The sequence below is a fragment of the Salvelinus namaycush genome, chromosome 16 (assembly GCF_016432855.1).
Source record: "Salvelinus namaycush isolate Seneca chromosome 16, SaNama_1.0, whole genome shotgun sequence".
NCBI classification, from domain to species: domain Eukaryota; kingdom Metazoa; phylum Chordata; class Actinopteri; order Salmoniformes; family Salmonidae; genus Salvelinus; species Salvelinus namaycush.
The window spans coordinates 24,082,019-24,101,538 of NC_052322.1; the positions used below are offsets into that span (position 1 = coordinate 24,082,019).

General features: G+C 45.5%; 1 protein-coding gene across 1 annotated transcript in view; it reads left to right on the forward strand.

Annotated features, from left to right (window-relative positions):
• Positions 1 to 14,931, forward strand: part of LOC120061207 (plexin-A1-like) — a 35,000-nt gene extending 20,069 nt beyond the window's left edge. Inside the window, exons 9-17 of the mRNA XM_039010832.1 lie at positions 4,053 to 4,199; positions 4,407 to 4,566; positions 4,690 to 4,793; positions 4,911 to 5,007; positions 7,642 to 7,832; positions 8,463 to 8,632; positions 8,742 to 8,954; positions 9,205 to 9,355; positions 11,149 to 14,931. Coding sequence (XP_038866760.1) covers positions 4,053 to 4,199; positions 4,407 to 4,566; positions 4,690 to 4,793; positions 4,911 to 5,007; positions 7,642 to 7,832; positions 8,463 to 8,632; positions 8,742 to 8,954; positions 9,205 to 9,355; positions 11,149 to 11,244 — 1,329 coding nt within the window. The 3' untranslated portion in view covers positions 11,245 to 14,931. The remainder of the gene's footprint in view (positions 1 to 4,052; positions 4,200 to 4,406; positions 4,567 to 4,689; positions 4,794 to 4,910; positions 5,008 to 7,641; positions 7,833 to 8,462; positions 8,633 to 8,741; positions 8,955 to 9,204; positions 9,356 to 11,148) is intronic.
• Positions 14,932 to 19,520: the final 4,589 nt, after the last annotated feature.

Below are 19,520 nucleotides of genomic sequence, written 5' to 3' on the forward strand. Positions count from 1 at the left end.
AGGACACTGGAGGTGGAGACTTAGCTAGCTTCTTGTCTCCATGCTCCACCTCTATCAGTTAGCTAGCCCCTGTCTCCACCTCTATCCCAGTTAGCAGTTAGCTAGCCCCTGTCTCCACCTCTATCCCAGTTAGCAGTTAGCTAGCCCCTGTCTCCATCTCTATTCCAGTTAGCAGTTAGCTAGCCCCTGTCTCCACCTCTATCATAGTTAGCAGTTAGCTAGCCCCTGTCTCCACCTCTATCCCAGTTAGCAGTTAGCTAGCCCCTGTCTCCACCTCTATCATAGTTAGCAGTTAGCTAGCCCCTGTCTCCACCTCTATCCCAGTTAGCAGTTAGCTAGCCCCTGTCTCCACCTCTATCCCAGTTAGCAGTTAGCTAGCCCCTGTCTCCACCTCTATCCCAGTTAGCAGTTAGCTAGCCCCTGTCTCCACCTCTATCATAGTTAGCAGTTAGCTAGCCCCTGTCTCCACCTCTATCCCAGTTAGCAGTTAGCTAGCCCCTGTCTCCACCTCTATCCCAGTTAGCAGTTAGCTAGCCCCTGTCTCCACCTCTATCCCAGTTAGCAGTTAGCTAGCCCCTGTCTCCACCTCTATCCCAGTTAGCAGTTAGCTAGCCCCTGTCTCCACCTCTATCCCAGTTAGCAGTTAGCTAGCCCCTGTCTCCACCTCTATCCCAGTTAGCAGTTAGCTAGCCCCTGTCTCCACCTCTATCATAGTTAGCAGTTAGCTAGCCCCTGTCTCCACCTCTATCCCAGTTAGCAGTTAGCTAGCCCCTGTCACCACCTCTATCCCAGTTAGCAGTTAGCTAGCCCCTGTCTCCACCTCTATCCCAGTTAGCAGTTGTTTGATTGAACCAGTTTATGCCCAGTGGGGAGCTTCAGTCTCCTTGTCTGATCACCAACAACGATGAGACAGCCTATAGGGAGGAGGTCAGAGAACTGGCAGTGTGGTGCCAGGACAACAACCTCTCCCTCAATGTGAGCAAGACAAAGGAGCTGATCGTGGACTACAGGAAAAGGCGGGCCGAACAGGCCTCCATTAACATCGACAGGGCTGTAGTGGAGCGGGTCGAGAGTTTCAAGTTCCTTGGTGTCCACATCACCAACAAACTATCATGGTCCAAACATACCAAGACAGTCGTGAAGAGGGCACAACAACAACTTTTCTCCCTCAGGAGACTGAAAAGATTTGGCATGGGTCCCCAGATCCTCAAAAAGATCTACAGCTGCACCATCGAGAGCATCATGACCGGTTGCATCACCGCCTGGTATGGCAACTGCTCGGCATCTGACTGTAAGGTGCTACAGAAGGTAGTGCGTACGGCCCATTAAATCACTGGGGCCAAGCTTCCTGCCATCCAGGACTTATATACTAGGCCATGTCAGAGGAAGGCCCCAAAAATTGTCAAAGACTCCAGTCACCCAAGTCATAGACTGTTTTCTCTGCTACCGCACAGCAAGTGGTACCGGAGAGCCAAGTCTAGGACCAAAAGGCTCCTTAACAGCTTCTACCCCCAAGCCATAAGACTGATGAACAATTAATCAAATGGACACCCAGACTATTTACATTGACACCCCCCCTCCCTTCGTTTTTACACACTCGCTGTTTATTATCTATGCATAGTCACTTCACCCCCACCGACATGTACAAATTACCTCGGACTAACCTGTACCCCCACACATTGACTTGGTACCGGTACCCTCTGTATATAGCCTCGTTATTGTAAATTTTTTGTGTTCTTTTTTGTTTGTTTGTTTATTTAGTCAATATTTTCTTAACTCTTATTTCTTGAACTGCGTTGTTGGTTAAGGGCTTGTAAGTAAACATTTCACGGTAAGGTCTACACCTGTTGTATTCGGCGCATGTGACAAATAACATTTGATTTGATTTGATTTCATTTGATTTGACGACTCAAACTAAATTATTCCCCTGTTTTATGTCCGCTACATACTCAGTCTGAGAGCCATCATCGTTGTTTGTGGTGCTGAGGGGTGTTGTACAAAACAAAGTAGCAAAACAAAGTAATCAAAACAAAGTAATCAGCGATTGGATCGTCTCTAACCAATCAGCCAATGCCAATGATTAATTTTACCCAGGTGTGTTCTGGCTCTTGCCCAACCCATCGGTTTCTGGGACCAATCAGAATGGTTAGAATGTGTTTGCATTCTAGAAATCGTCAGGGAGGTACTCAGAACCAAACTCTTTGCGGACAAGATACTTCCCTGGTTAGTATATAGATCATCTTTGCTACTGCGGATATTTGGAAAAATATATTTTTGGACAACTGCAAAAGTGTTGCTACAGCTCTCACAAATATTGCTGCCCTGAATTTAGCTGGGTTTAGGTAGAGACTACTTTCTGGAGGACAATACCATGCTAACTCATGTGTTTACATGTGTGGGTGGGGTGGGGCTAAGGCTTAAGAGGGTATGAATGATGCTGAATGGGTGTTAACAAAGAAGATCTCTCTAGGAAGTGTACAAATCTCATCAAATTCTTTCAAAGGGCATTTTCTCCTACTTAAGTGGGATAACAAGTTTATCAACATTTAAAGCAGCATTACTTTTCCATGTTTCCTCCAACCATGTTGAAATTCTGAGTCTCTACTTTCATAAAATGCTAAAATAAATGCAAATCACTTGCATTTGATATAAACCTTAATAGAGAAATCTGGATACTTATGCATTTGCGTATTTCTCACCTTCAGCTTGAAAGATATCAACTTTTTGATTGCTGATAAATGGTGGAGAGAGGGTAAGGAGTTCTGAGTGTGTTTTAAAGTGGGAGAGATAAATGCTATGCCTATCAACCACTTAGATCTCTCTCTCTCTTTCTCTCGCTCTCTCTCTCTCTCAATTCAATTCAATTTAAGGGCTTTATTGGTATGGGAAATGTATGTTTACATTGCCAAAGCAAGTGAAATAGATAATAAACTAAAGTGAAATCAACAATAAAAATTAAAAGTAAACATTACACTTACAAAAGCTCTCTCTCTCTCTCTCTCTCTCTCTCTCTCTCTCTCTCTCTCTCCTCCTCCTCCTCGACTACAGCCCATGCATTTCTAACATGGTGAAGGGCTTCCTAAGCACTTCCTCTCAATCATTAACCTCGTATTAGTTTCAGGCTCAGCTGCCACCTGTCTGTCCTCTCTCTCACTCTGCTCTAAACTGTTTCTCTTTTTAAGAGGGGAGAGTTTTTCTTGGGTCTGAGCTGGGGGTAATGACACTATTGATTGGCAAGTGCCCATGATAGTGCAAACGCAGGAAACATTTATATTAGACCACCCTAGTGCTCGGTCGATTAGGCCAGTGAGAAGATACAGGAGAATAGCATTGACTCATTGGCAACAAATGTCATGTTCATATGCATACCTGTTAAGATATACACTGAGTGTACAAAACATTAGGAACACCTGCTCTTTCCATGACATAGACTGACCAGGTGAATCCAGGTGAAAGCTATGATCCCTTATTGATGTCACTTGTTAAATCCACTTCAATCAGTGTAGATGAAGTGGAGGAGACAGGTTAAAGAAGGATTTTTAAGCCTTGAGACATGTATTGTGTATGTGTGCCATTCAGAGGGTGAATGGGCATTATAAAATATCGAAGTGTTTGATATTTGAACAGGGTATAGTTTGAACAGGGTATAGTAGTAGGTGCCAGGCCACCGGTTTGTGTCAAGAACTGCAACGCTGCTGGGTTTTTCATGCTCAACAGTTTACCGTGTGCATCAAGAATGGTCCACCACCCAAGGGACACCCAGACAACTTGACACAACTGTGGAAAGCATTGGAGTCAACATGGACCAGTATTCCTTTGGAACGCTTTTGACACCTTGTAGTCCATGCCCCAACGAATTGAGGCTGTTCTGAGGGCAATGGGGGTGCAACTCAATATTAGGAAGGTGTTCTTAATGTTTTGTCCACTCAGTGTAGATACATGTGGTTAAGCAATTGCATTGTTGAAGCAGAATCCTAAAGGCCACTGGTCCCAAGCTTCAGCCCGTACCTGTCGCTGATGGTCTGTGTCCCTATGTGTCCCTGTGTCTCCAGGAGTGTGCTGGGGAGCCTCTGTTCATGCTGTACTGTGCTATGAAGCAGCAGATGGAGAAGGGGCCTATAGACTCCATCACAGGAGAGGCGCGCTACTCACTCAGTGAGGACAAGCTCATCAGACAGCAGATTGACTACAAGACCCTGGTGAGTGCTGTCAAATATAAATATTTTATAGGACAATAAGGATATTTGATCAAATGTGTGATTTACCTTTGAGAAGGCAGTATAAGGTCGGTAGGATCTGTCATTACCTCAGTGACTCTAATTAGTGCTTGAGAATGCGATTCAAATACCTACAAATGGCAACTTATTTAACTAAGCTGAACCTAATTCCCCTCCCTCCCCTGGCAGACTCTCCACTGTATGAACCCGGAGAATGAGAACGCCTCGGAGGTGACGGTGAAGGGGCTGAACTGTGACACCATCACCCAGGTGAAGGAGAAGCTGCTGGATGCAGTGTACAAGGGCAGCCCCTACTCCCAGAGACCCAAGGCTGGGGACATGGACCTGGGTAAGAACACCAGTGTTTAGTGACCGTGTGTGTTTGTGTCTACTGTGTGTCGGGGGGGGGGGGGGGGGGGGGGGGGGGGTGCACCTGCCTGTCTCCGCTCTCATCCTCATCTTCTCTTCACAGAGTGGCGTCAGGGCAGGATGGCCAGAATCATCCTTCAGGATGAGGATATCACCACCAAGATCGATAACGACTGGAAACGCCTCAACACACTGGCCCACTATCAGGTGAGAGCAGAGGGCTTGGGTTGCCAGGGTGCGGTTTTATCTATGCAACAGACAGTGCATGGAGTGATTGACAGGACAATGTTTACAAGACAGCCCTTTGTTTTTCAATCCTTGTAGGTGACGGACGGCTCAGTGATCGCTCTGGTACCAAAGCAGAACTCTGCCTACAACATATCCAACTCCTCTACCTTCACCAAGTCTCTCAGCAGATATGGCGAGTCTCTCTTTCTCCTTTCTTTCTCTCTCAATCTCTCTCTCAATCTCTGTCTTTCGCCCTCTGTATGACTTTCTTGATAGTAAGCTAGATTTGATTCAGCCTCTGTGAATCCACCACTATCGAGCCTACACCATTTCAGAGGTATTTCCACCATCGAGGAAATAACAGGCATTACATCAGACCTCTCACTCCTCCTGCCAGAGACTGAAGACCAATAGCTAACACAGACACACCTCTGAACACAGCCTCAGCTGTGCACCACAACAGTGTAACCAGCTCTCTGGCAAAAGCCTGAGGGCTTTCACCTTTGTTGTTGTTTTCCCTTCTCTCTCTCCTCAAGTGTGTCTGTGTGTTAAGGGGTTACGATAGCAACGCTGACAGGCCAGTGAAAGCCAGGCTGGTTTGTTAGTCCACAGAGAGGATAGCCAAGCCCTGGCTGTTGTAAGAGCAGAGGTAAACATCCACCACTCTCCCCCAGAAGCCAAAGAACATGATTGTCATGAAATTTACAGGCACTCAAGCAGTTGTAGCAACAGCAGCAGCAGCAGTAGTAGTAGCAGCAGTAGCAGTAGCAGTAGCAGCAGCAGTAGCAGTAGTAGTAGCAGCAGCAGCAGCAGTAGCAGTAGTAGTAGTAGTAGCAGCCTCATGATGAATGTCCAATAGAAGTAGGAGTACAGTAGTATTGGCTACAGTGGACAGAATGTTCTGGTGTGAACAAGCTGATACTGGGGGTTGACAAGGTCATTGGCACGGAGACCAATCTTAGTCACACTGGTTCCGTTTTCCTTTAGTTTCATCACTGGTTTTAACACCTCCACTAGAAATACGTGTAGCAGGAGTTAGTCTCTGGTTCGCTGTTTAAATACTACAGGGCCCATATTTACAAAGTTTCTCAGAGCTTGAATGCTGATCCAGGATCAGGTCCCCCCTGTTATTCATTATGATTTAGAAGGCAAAACGTATTCCTACTCTGAGATGCTTTGTGAATACAGGCCAAGATCTCTGTAGGATTACTTGGGTATATTCAGGTCAGTGCTCTTATTCCCCATAAGAAACAACAAACCAAGAAGCACTGACACACATTGGTTTAGCAGTGTTTCCAGCACCATCTCTCTGTGTCATTGAGTCTCTGAGCTTCACTTCCCTCATCCTCTCACCCTGAAAGCCAGGGTGATCTCCCTGCGCTCAGACACTCAGAATTCCCCAGTGTCACTCTATCATTCAGACAGAATGATAGTTTTTTTTCTTCCTCCGTCCTGTCATCCCTCCCTCCATACACCTGCATTCTGGCCACCCTACCTCCTCTCCAGGCAGCGTCCCTGCCTCCCTTGCTGGCTGCCACTGCAGCAGGCTCGCTGATAAGGAACACGGCAGATAGGCATCTTTTTGGTCTCCCGTAATGAAGTTTGACACTCACACCATTAATAATGAAGCAGTGCATGGAGGCAGGCGGCCCCCGGGAGGAGACGAGTGAGGGGAGACAAACTCACACAATGGAGCCTGTACAGCCTGACTCATACAGTACCACAGGAAGAGAGGATATTGGTATTGTGTATGGGTTTCTATTATATCCACCACTCTAACATTATGGGTCATTTGGGGTGGGGAGAGGGTGGGTTGGGGAGGGGGGGAGAGGGTGGGGAGGGGAGAGGGACGAGATGGAGATGGAAGGGCTGGTGTAAAAACATGCTGAAGAAGATAAGACAGAAAGCAGTTTCTCTATCCTATCTCCTCTCTCGGCCCTGGCACAATGAAGACGAGGCACGCCATTTTTCTTCTCCCACTTTGCTAATTAGTTATAGTCTGCCAATTGAGCGCAATGAGTTAGCCATCTCTCCTCGCTCCTTAGTTGAGGCCTAATCATTTTTCTCACCATCCATCCACCTCTCTGACGTACAAAAGGAGTTTTTACAATAGGAGAGGCTACAGGGATCTGTTGTCTTGCTCATTAAAATGTTCTCTCCATCTCCGAGGTCAGGTCCCAGTGGATTATGGGTTGTGACCTTGTGACAGACAGACTGATACTCTGCTCCTCACGCTGGCACAGTCTTTGTTCTGGCTGGATGACGGCCAGATATAGACAACCCATAGAGCCATTTCTTCACCAGACTAAATATGTTTGTTTTCTCTTTTATGTTTGTACACTATGCACAGCGCTTTGACCTGAAATGTGTGATTAAACAAGTGTGTCACATTTGGAAGTTTGCACAACACAATAGCACATGGAACCATCAACATTAAAACCAGTAGATGGTGATAGCGCTGACGTCATCTACGTATTCCTATGGAAAACTCCCGATGGTGCATGAAGCTGGAAGTATTTCAATTTGAAGCATGTCATGTTGCTGAATTGGGATTGTAATTTACATAAGCTTTCTAGGCAGGACCAGAGCTTTTGGCACCGCTAAGTTGCTACGCAGTAGCCGACCAGCCGAGCTTGTGTCTTCACACTCCAGACCGGACACTGGGCGCCTCCATGAAACCAGGGAGGCAGACTGGTGTTCTGTTCTGGTCATCCTGTTCCATTGGCCCATATAGACCTCTGCATTGTGTGTTCTGGATGAACCTGCCTTTCTCCTGATGGCCTTGTCTTTGTCCTGATGTTCCTATCTCTCTCTTGCCTCCGTTCAGAGAGCATGTTGCGGACAGCCAGCAGTCCAGACAGTCTGCGCTCCCGCACCCCCATGATCACCCCTGACCTGGAGAGTGGTACCAAGCTGTGGCACCTGGTCAAGAACCACGACCACTCTGACCAGCGCGAGGGTGACCGCGGCAGCAAGATGGTCTCTGAGATCTATCTGACCCGTCTGCTCGCCACCAAGGTAAGATTACATAGACACCAGACCACACCTACATAAATAACAAGTACTGTTGATGTAGGTCAACTTTAACATCTGAATGTTGAGTAAGTCATTGTAATGCTCTCCATTTATCAAGAGTTTTTCCTAGGGGAACTATCTTCTTCGGTAGTCCCTTGTTGTGCTTGTCTCTGCTAAATGACTAAAATGTAAACAGCTCAGCCTCCATTGCAGTATTCTTCTGGGGTCCCTCAGCCAATTCCCTGTGAACGGGTCTGCCAGCCTGCCTGCCTCTCCTCTCCTCTAGCTGCCTCAGAGCTCATTGTTTCGCTCCTAATTGTAGGGAAAGAAAAAACATGGAAATTAGACGCTGTTTACAAGCCTATTGGGTGGTCAGAAAAAGATAGATAAATATAAAGCGGGGATAAGAGAAGGGAAAATAGCAGGAGACAAGTCATTTGTTGTGGGATTGAGTGTTTTGTGGCGCGTGATGCAGAGAAGCGAATGGAATTCAAATAGCTGACATAGGTCTGTCTGGTAAGCTAGCATGTCTCAGCACTTTGATCTTGGAAGAGCAGAATGTAGCGTCCTCTCCACAGCCACTCCCCCTTAATGGGGGAAATGAATCTCTCCTCTAATCCCTACTGTCCTCAGGGTACGTTGCAAAAGTTTGTGGATGACCTGTTTGAGACCATCTTCAGCACGGCCCACCGCGGCAGCGCCCTGCCTCTCGCCATCAAGTACATGTTTGACTTCCTGGACGAGCAGGCCGACAAACACTCCATATCAGACTCAGACGTACGGCACACCTGGAAGAGCAATTGGTGAGACACATTACAGAACAAATAGCAATGGTTTGGTTGGCTGTTTCTTCTCTATGTGTTTATTTGGTTGATGGTATCCATCTTCTCATGATAACTACTCCCGTCCCAGTCTGCCTCTGCGGTTCTGGGTGAACGTGATCAAGAACCCCCAGTTTGTGTTTGACATCCATAAGAACAGCATCACAGACGCCTGTCTGTCTGTGGTGGCCCAGACCTTCATGGACTCCTGCTCCACGTCAGAACACAAGCTGGGCAAAGACTCGCCCTCCAACAAGCTGCTCTACGCCAAGGATATCCCTAACTACAAGAACTGGGTGGAGAGGTATGAATGACAGAGAGCTCAACTGCCTTCTAGTTTGTAAGATTGTCCATTTCAATGCTTCCATTTCCAAAATATATAGTATGCACCCAGCGTTGTAACAGTTGGTGAAATTAGATTAGATGAAGGTTGTAAGTACTTGATTGAGGCATTGACCTTTTCATCGAAGTCCTTCACATACACAACTAAAGAGGTGTCCTCTCCAGTCCAGGATGCTAACCCCCTCCTTCTCTGCTCCCCTCCTGTCCTGCAGGTACTACTCCGACATCTCCCGTATGCCGGCCATCAGCGACCAGGACATGAGTGCCTACCTGGCTGAACAGTCCCGGCTGCACCTCAGCCAGTTCAACAGCATGAGTGCCCTGCATGAGATCTACTCCTATATCGTCAAGTACAAAGATGAGGTGAGTCACCGGTATATTATGAAGATATTGCAATATTAATCATAAACATTATACTAGTTTAATAATATAGATATCTAATGTATTTTATAAATATATATTAGTCACAGCATGAAGAAATCAGAGTAGAATAGCCATTGGTTCTGTATGTTAACACAGGGGTGAGACCCTTTGTATGTGCCCTCTAGTTTTCATGATGAATGGAATGTGGGCATTCTAATTCAATTAGAAGATAACTGAGTATGCATCCATAAATGCATGCAGCTATTTAAGTAATTAAAGTACATATTATGAAACTAATGGACCACATTGGATTTATGTGTTTTATTCATTCTCCCATGTGCTATCCTTCCGGGGAGTTCATTAACACACTATATTCCATGTGCATGAATTTATTTCCCCACCAAAATAGACTGACTAATCATTCTTGAAACGTTGCTTATGCATTGAGGCAGAGCCGGTATAGTGTAGCTACTCCATGTAGGAGATGTGAATGAGACTGTACACTGAGTGCTAATTCTCAGAGAGCTGAGCAGAGCCTGGAAAGGGCTAAAGTCAGTGACTCACGGAGACTGGGCTGTGGAACTGGAGAGATAATGAGGCAATGCAGAAGCTCCCTCCACTCTATCCACTCCATCCGCTCCCAGCCGTTAGGACAGACAGCCAGCCAGCGAGGGAGGAAGGCAGTGCTAGGATAGCTACTGTACTGTACTCACTCTAAGAGAGTGTCTGCCGTGGCCTTCAAAAACAGGTAAACAATGTGTGTCTGTCTGCTCAGACAATTCTTCCTACCTTGTTGGTTATAGTGCATTGAGTGTGTGCTGTGAGAGGTTCAGGCAGCCTCTGCTTGCCTTTTCAAAGGGCATGGGGGGAGAGAGCATGGTGGTGGAAGTGAGGGGGGTATATTCAGTCATCTCCACTCAGCATCAGACCCTATCTCTACCCCCCTCCCTCTCCCCTCATCTCTCAGCAGTGCTGGTTCCTGTGTCTGAGGCAACAGCTGCAGCTGCCTCTATTTAAGCAGCCGCTCCCATTCATTAAGGCTTATTATCCAGATGCGGGCGGCTGCAGGGTCCTCCTCTCGCCCCCCTCATCCGTCACAGCAGCACTAACACACGGGGCATTAGCAGGCCATTATGCATTCTCCTGCATGAGTCCCTAACAGCTAGTACACAGCTACCTATCACTAATGGACCCACCAGCACCTCCTCTTCCAGTTCCCATAATGCCATAGTACATACAGCTCCCCTCGTAGCTTCCATCGTCATCCGCCTGTTTAATGAAAATGTTTTTCTATGCAATGTCATGTAGTAGACATTCAACTTTCCATACTTTCCTTGTATATTTCTTCAATATTCATGAGTAAACAGCTGTATGGTGTTTGTAGGGAAATATTTCAACTGTTTGTATGCTTCTACATGAAAGTCTTTGGTATTGTAAATACCAGTAAATAGCCTACTCATGCCACCATCACGGCATGTTTGCTTCCACAGCTGTTTAAAAACGGACAGATGTTCTGATAGACTTTACACAGACTTACAGATGTTCTGATAGACTTTACACAGACTTACAGATGTTCTGATAGACTTTACACAGACTTACAGATGTTCTGATAGACTTTACACAGACTTACAGATGTTCTGATAGACTTTACACAGACTTACAGATGTTCTGATAGACTTTCTCTGTCGGTGGTCCACCCTGCTGATCTGTTGACAGATCTCCCTCTCTCCTTCTCTTCTTTCTCCCTCTTTCCTCTCTTCTTTCTCCTTCTCTCCTCTCTCCTCTCTCCCCAGATCCTGTCTGCGCTGCAGAAGGATGAACAGTCTCGTAGGCAAAGACTGCGCAGTAAGCTGGAGCAGGTCATCGACACCATGGCCCTGGCCAGCTGAGGAATGGCCCGCCACTGAGGGTCGGAGAGGGTAGCAGCTAGGCCTTCTCTCACTGACCCCAGCTCCTAACCCCAACACAACGTGTAAGAACTGCAAGGACACAAGCAGTACACTGGAGACCCACCAGAGTTAGGCCTGGGCCCCGGCACATCCAAACAACCCCTCATTTATAAACACTTAACGTCCGTCTGTCGCCCCGAGAAAGTGTCTTATCATCACGGTCTTCATCACTGGTTTCAGTTTGTCTTCCGTGTTGATTATCTACCCACATACAGGACAGGGACTGTGAAGCAGCTGGCTAAAGAGGCCAGGAGATATATATATATATATATATGTAAGGGGGGCTATGGAGAAAGGACTTCATTTATAAAGGCCCCCCCCCCCATGGACGCTTCTGACGTGTCAGCAGTCTATCATCAGAGACTTCATCAACTTTCATGGACGTCAGTTTGATTTTCAGATCCATTTTATTTCTATTTGGTTGATTTAGTTGTTGATCTTGTGTTTAACAACTGCCTACTCTCTCCGTTGGTGTGCCACTTGTGTTACTGCTGAATTTGCACAATTTACAAAAAAGCTAAATCAAAAGAAGAGGATATAAATATAGATATATAGATATATAAATACAACTTCATTTTTAAAGAAACAAATGAAAATAGTCAAAAGTTTTCCATTTTAATGTACAAAATACTTTGAAAGAAAAGGATTTGATATTTCAAAGACTGAACTATGAAACCTTGTCCTGTGCCATGTTTTATTTAAATGTTGTTTAGTGCAAAAACTTTTTATTTAGATAAAATGTGTTATGATTCAAATGTTGTCATGCCTAGTGACTGAAGGTGCGAGTAAAGTTTAAAAAAAGAAAAAATTTTATGACAAAAAAATTGTAGAAGCAAGTCAACAAATCGTTAGGTCTTGGGGCCTTTCCTGTCTTGGGAGAACATTTGTTTTAATGGTACTGGAAATGACTGTATTTTATTCCTGTATTTAATACAACCAGTGCTATCGTGGCTTTTAGAAAAACCAAAGGCTTGTTTTTTTTTTAGTACAACTCAGAGAAAAACAGCCTCCTGTGTTAGCCGACAACCTCACATTCACAGCCACCTGAATGAGCAGCCCTCTTGGTTCCATCCATTCCATGCACGCCTCTGTGCACAGGCTCCGGACCACAGCAAAGTTAGATTACTTTTGTTCTGGGACCTCAAGGTTGTTTGGGAGGCAAGTAACGTAGCTTAAAGTACTGTGATACTCCACAGAAGGATTCATTGGGTTTAGCGCCATGTTAAATGTAGCAAAGGTTTAATTCACCCACTACCCTTTCAAAGCCTTCCTGAAGTTTTCCCGCTGTCCCCTTCCCTCAGATAGATCACTGTTAGACTATCCTACAGACTGTCATGGTGGACACTGAGGTAGAGGTTTGCAGACAAAGATGAGAGGAGTTTTTAGGTAAAGCTTTGAGTGAAGAGTAATCCCTCCTGATTTTAGCCCGTCATGAGAGCAAGCATTGTCACTCTAGTGACTTCAACATTCAACAGTTCTTTTTTATTGCAATTAAAAAGATGGTTTAATTTTTGTTGTTGGTGTGGTGAACGTTGTATGAGTTGTTTTCTTTGTACTCTGCAGAAACCAAACATTGGTTGTGCTAGCAGAGTAGACTCTCCCAGGGTCCCTTATGTTCTGTAACGGCATCTGTGACGAGCGTCATTCAAAAGAGAAAAGAGGACTTTTGAAGCACCAAGGAAGGTGAACATTCAGAATTGTCTTTTCTTCGTTTTTTAGTCTGCTGTGAAGATGAAAAAAAACAGCGACAAATATTTTGAAATGCAAACATCTGTGATGTGACAAGATAATGAAATGTAGCTCAATCTTTGTGTGTTTTTTAACCGCCGGATGGTTTTTGTTTCCTCAGAAACCAGATACCTTTGTGAAATGTCTCCCTTTAATATGTTGCATCGATTCCCTTTCGGTCAGTGTCCTCTGAGATTAAAGGAGATATGGAGGAAAAACAAACCAGATAAATGTTTGAGAAACCTCTGAAATATTTAGGTCAGTTCTCCGGTGAGAGCCGTGTGGATCACACAGGCTGGAGTTGTGATATGTAACCTTGGGCCATCTGTCCAGCTATCCTACATCAGGCTTCAACAAAGATGGTGGGATTTAATGAAAATGAAAAGCATTTTCTCCTTTTATTTATTTATAATTTTTCAGTTTGAAATGGGAGCAGGTCTCAATAACACATGATATATTTGGTTAGACATTTCAGAAAATATATGGATTTTTAAAATTCATCTTAGTGTTCTGCAGGGCTCTTACTCCCATCCTTCTCTCTTGGTCATTCTCCAATATCAACTCCCTCTAGTCTCTACTCTCCATCCCAGGCCTGTCCTAGTGTTGGAAACTCAATAAAGGTACTCCTATACGGTACACCCCACCCTTCCACCAATCCCTTCCTCCCCTCCCAACCAAACACAAAAGGCTGGACTGTATGTATGTATTGTATTCTTTACTTGATATCTGAGAGCAGGGTGTATGGAGTATGGAGTAGTAATTCAACTTAAACAGGGTTATCTGCTCATTACTGGTTTTTCCCATACCAAGAGAAGGCCTCTCGTAGTGCAGGTTCGGCATTGACTTGACCACTTTTCTGTTCCTTCACCCTATTTGTGATGATTTGTGATGGTTCTGCTCTGTCACTGTTCTTCTGTTAAGCATATTTTATTACCCGATTGTGCACATTTGTCTCCCTTATTTGTTTAGTGGATGGAAAATGTTTCTGTGTGCTGCCTCCCTCCCGCCACACACAAGCTAGGCTTTGATGACTGTGATTGTAAAACAGCTGGTTGCGTTACAAAGTCTCCAGGGGGTTCTCCTGCTTTGATGTCCTTTTGCTCCTCTGTTATTTAAGTGGAAGATGTTTGGATGATGATGATCAGCATCTTGGCAGGATTATGGATTAATGTGGTAATCTGTAACGTTACTCTATAGAGTATGAAACAAGTTATATTGTAAGTACTGGGGCAGTTGGTCTCTCATGTTATGTTTTGTGTTGTTGTTATTTCATTTTACTATGCCACTTGTTGTGTAAAGATGAAAAGAAAGAGACTTCTCGCCAGAACTCCTTTGAAGTAGTCTCTACTTATCTTTTGTTGTTGTGTCTGTCTGCCATTGCGAGTTGGGTGGAAGACAGAAAGGAAAGCCAGAGGGAGAGATCCAGATGCTGCTGATGAACACAGAGCTTTCACTTTGCACATAGTGCCTTGTCAGCTCCACCTTCCCACAACCCTCTATGACCCCTCCATTACCCACAATCCACCACCTGACCATGCCCACTCATTACACTTTCACAGGTTTCCCCCTCTGCCACTGAACAACTTCTATCCCTGTCCTCCCGATTCCCTCGTTTGGTTTGTTTTGGCATATTGGAAAGCAGTTCCTTTTTTCAAAGTAAATTTTAAAAGGCTTAGGATCAAACATAAAAATATCTAGACACAGATTTAAGAGAAAATAGAAACTAAAGAGTTGTAATACTTTCTGAATTCTGATACCTTTTTATGAGTTTCAGATTTGAAGCAACTGTGACAGGTTGGCTGTTTCACGCTCATGTAAATATTCTGCTCTTTCCTATTTTGCAGATTTATTACTTGTAAATAAACACGCATCAAGGAGAGATTAAACTTTTTTGCAAAATCTGTTGTCTGTCTTGTTTTTTTCTGTCTGGCTCTTAGAAATTAGTTCAGCACCCAAGACATTACAGACAGGCATATACCTTGAAAGTACTATGGCGTTAGTTCATATGCAGCTCTAAAGCATTGCAGAATGCAACAGATTTCCTGCCTTTTCCTAGTTGTCCATCAGTGTGACAATGGTGATGGTAATGGTTGTCTCCTCCTTCAACTCAATGAGCCCATTTGTTCACAGCACATGGCCACCTGCCTAATTCTATTACTCCCAGAAACTCCCATCAACACCAGAATTACCCCATGATTACAAGTCCACTGAATCCTTAAATGACGCTGTCTGAAACAAATGTTCACTTAGCAGTAATGGTGTGATATATTGTATCATACTGTTGAAATGATCAGATCACCGTTTCTTTTACCGGTGCTGTATCATGTACAGTATTGTAGTATCATTCCGTTCTCTCTTTCCAGAAATCTCAACATATCGTCTGGCCTTACGAATCTCTCCCTCTCTTCCTCTCTCGCGCTCTCATTCAAATCAAATCAAATTGTGTTTGTCACATGCGCCGAATACAACAGGTGTAGACCTTACAGTGAAATGCTTACTTACAAGCCCTTAACCAATAACGCTATAATAGGTTTTTAAGGGGAAAAAAGTGTTAAGTAAAAATAGATAATTAAAAAATAAAAGTAACAAATATGCAGCAGTAAAATAACAATAGCGAGGCTATATACAGGGGGTACCGGTACAGAGTCAATGTGGAGGCTATATACAGGGGGTACAACAGAGTCAATGTGCGGAGGCTATATACAGGGGGTACCGGTACAGAGTCAATGTGCGGGGGCACCGGGTAGTCGAGGTAATAGAGGTAATATGTACATGTAGGTAGAGTTAAAGTGACTATGCATAGATAATAAACAGAGTAGCACCAGTGTAAAAGACGGGTCTGGGTAGCCCTTTGATTAGCTGTTCAGGAGTCTTATGGCTTGGGGGTAGAAGCTATTAAGAAGCCTTTTGGACCTAGATTTGACGCTCTGGTACCGCTTACCATAGCGGTAGCAGAGAAAACAGTCTATGACTAGGGTGGATGTAGTCTTTGACAATCTTTAGGGCCTTCCTCTGACCACCTGGTATAGAGGTCCTGGATGGCAGGAAGCTTGGCCCCATTGATGTACTTGGCCATATACACTACCCTCCGGCCTTGCGGTCGGAGGCCGAGCAATTGCCATACCAAGCAGTGATGCAACCAGTCAGGATGCTCTCGATGGTGCAGCTGTAGAACCTTTTGAGGATCTGAGGACCCATGGCAAATCTTTTCAGTCTCCTGAGGGGAATAGGCATTGTTGTGACCTCTTCACGACTGTCTTAGTGTGTTTGGACCATGATGTTGGTGATGTGGACACCAAGGAACTTGAAGCTCTCAACCTGCTCCACTGCAGCCCTGTGAATGAGAATGGGGGCGTGCTCGGTCCTCCTTTTCCTGTAGACCACAATCATCTCCTTTGTCTTGATCACAATGAGGGAAAGGTTGTTGTCCTGGCACAAAACGGCCAGCTCTCTGACCTCCTCTCTAGGCTGTCTCATCGTTGTTGGTGATCAGGCCACTGTTGTGTCATCAGCAAACTTGATGATGGTGTTGGAGTCGTGCCTGGCCATGCAGTTATGAGTGAACAGGGAGTACAGGAGGGGACTGAGCACACACCCCTGAGGGGCCCCCGTGTTGAGGATCAGCGTGGCAGATGTGTTGCCCCCTACCCTTACCACCTGGGGGCGGCCCGTCAGGAAGTCCAGGATCCAGTTGCAGAGGGAGGTGTTTAGTCCCAGGGTCCTTAGCTTAGTGATGAGCTTTGAGGGCACTATGGTGTTGAACGCTGAGCTGTAGTCAATGAATAGCATTGTCACATAGGTGTTCCTTTTGTCCAGGTGTGAAGGGGCATTGTTGAGTGCAATAGAGATTGCATCATCTGTCTATCTGCTGGGGTGGTATGCAAATTGAAGTGGGTCAAATTGGAGGGAGCCAAACCATTCTTTCAAAACACTAATTGACTACAGATGTGAGTGCTATGGGTCGGCAGTCATTTAGGCAGGTTACCTTAGTGTTCTTGGGCACAGGGACTATGGTGGTCTGCTTGAAACATGTTGGTATTACAGACTCAGTCAAGGAAAGATTGAAAATGTCAGTGAAGACACTTGCCAGTTGGTCAGCGCATGCTCGGAGTACATGTCCTGGTAATCCGTCTGGCCCAGCGGCCTTGTGAATGTTGACCTACGGAGAGCGTGGTCACACAGTCTTCCGGAACAGCTAATGCTCTCATGCATGCTTTGGTGTTACTTGCCTCGAAGCGAGCATAAAAGTAATTTAGCTCATCTGGTAGGCATGTGTCACTGGGCATCTCACAGCTGTGCTTCCCTTTGTAGTCTGTAATAGTTTGCAAGCCCTGCCTCATCCAACGAGCGTCGGAGCCGGTGTAGTACGATGCGGTCTTAGTCTTGTATTGACGCTTTGCCTTTTTGATGGTTCGTCGGAGGGCATAGCGGGATTTCTTATAAGCTTCCGGGTTTGTGTCCCGCACCTTGAAAGCGACAGCTCTACCCTTTAGCTCAGTGCAGATGTTGCCTGTAATCCATGGCTTCTGGTTGGGGTATGTACGTACGGTCACTGTGGGGACGACATCATCAATATACTTATTGATGAAGCCAGTGACTGATGTGGTAAACTCCTCAATGCCATCGGAAGAATCCCGGAACATATTCCAGTCTGTGCTAGCAAAACAGTCCTGTAGTTTAGCATCTGCTTTATCTGACCACTTTCTTATTGACCGAGTCACTGGTGCATCCTGCTTTAGTTTTTGCTTGTAAGCAGGAATCAGGAGGATAGAATTATGGTCAGATCTGCCAAATGGAGGGCGAGGGAGAGCTTTGTACGCGTGTGTGGAGTAAAGGTGGTCTAGAGTTTTTTTCCCTCTGGTTGCACATTTACCATGCTGGTAGAAATGAGGTAAAACGGATTTGAGTTTCCCTGCATTAAAGTTCCCGGCCACTAGGAGCGCCGCCTCTGGGTGAGCATTTTCCTGTTTGCTTATGGCCATATACAGCTCATTGAGTGAAGTTTTAATGCCAGCATTGGTTTGTGGTGGTATATAGACAGCTACGAAAAATACAGATGAAAACTCCCTTGTTAAATAGTGTGGTCTACAGCTTGTGATGAGATACTCGAGCAAAACCTTGAGACTTCCTTAGATTTTGTGCATCAGCTGTTATACAAATATACATAGACCGCCACCCCTTGTCTTACCAGAGGCCGCTGTTCTATCCTGCCGAAAAAGCTTAAAACCCGTCAGCTGTATGTTATTCATGTCGTCGTTCAGCCACGACTCGGTGAAACATAAGATATTGAGGTTGTTAATGTCCCGTTGGTAGGATATACGTGATCGTAGTTCGTCTATTTTATTATTGATTGATTGTACGTTGGCTAATTGGACCGATGGTAAAGGTAGATTACCATCTCGGTGACGGATCCTTACAAGGCACCCGGACCTTCGTCCACATTACCTCCGTCTCTTTCTCCTGTGAATGACGGGGATGAGTGCCTTGTCGGGCGTCTGAAGTAAATCCTTCCCGTCCGTCTCGTTGAAGATAAAGTATTCCTCCAGTACGGGGTGAGTGATCGCTGTCCTGATATCTAGAAGCTCTTTTCAGTCAAAAGACACGGTGGCAGAAACATTATGTACAAAATAAGTTAACAAAAAACGCAAAAAAAACATACACAAAAGCACAATTGATTACAGGATCGTAAACGGCAGCCATCTCCTTCTGCGCCATTCACTACAAAATTCCTTATGGAGGTGTAGGTATGTCACTGTTGTCTTTGTGCTCTGTAATGTAATGTTGTAGTAGAGAGGCAGAGAGAGGTGCAGCTCCAGCCAGCTTCCCAGCTCTAAAGCTGTCCATTAGCAGGCCTGCTGGAAAGTGGTACCTCCCCCCAGGGGCCTCAGGAGTTGACAAGCACACCGTCAATCAAATTAAAAGCACATTACAATAACATAAAGAGAAGAGATTAAGCCCCTAGAAAAACACTGATTTGAATTATATAGCAGGCTGTCAGTTTGCTTGATGAAATTGACCTGCCTTGATTATTGTAAGTGCCTTTTTCAAGTGTTCTACCTGTTGGGTGATTTCAACTTCATCTATCACTGTTCCTCCCTGCATGTTGGACTTCAGATTGAGGGTAGTTTTACACGCAGGCGCACCAGTCTGGCTCTCCAGGCACCCCGGTCTGGCTCTCCGGGCGCCCCGGTCTGGCTCTCCGGGCGCCCCGGTCTGGCTCTCCGGGCGCCCCGGTCTGGCTCTCCGGGCGCCCCGGTCTGGCTCTCCGGGCGCCCCGGTCTGGCTCTCCATGGTCTCTAGTTTCCCGTGGTGATATCTTAACCATTGGGTCTTAACAAGAGTAGAGGGTTTTGTTCTTCACAGGCCTTTCATTTTCCTCCTCTTTTTTTCTCTTGCATTTAATTTGGACTCCGTGTCATTGTTTATTTCACAGCAGGTAGAGCCACGCCACCCCTCCCATGGCCAAAGGCACTCCATCTAGCTGCACT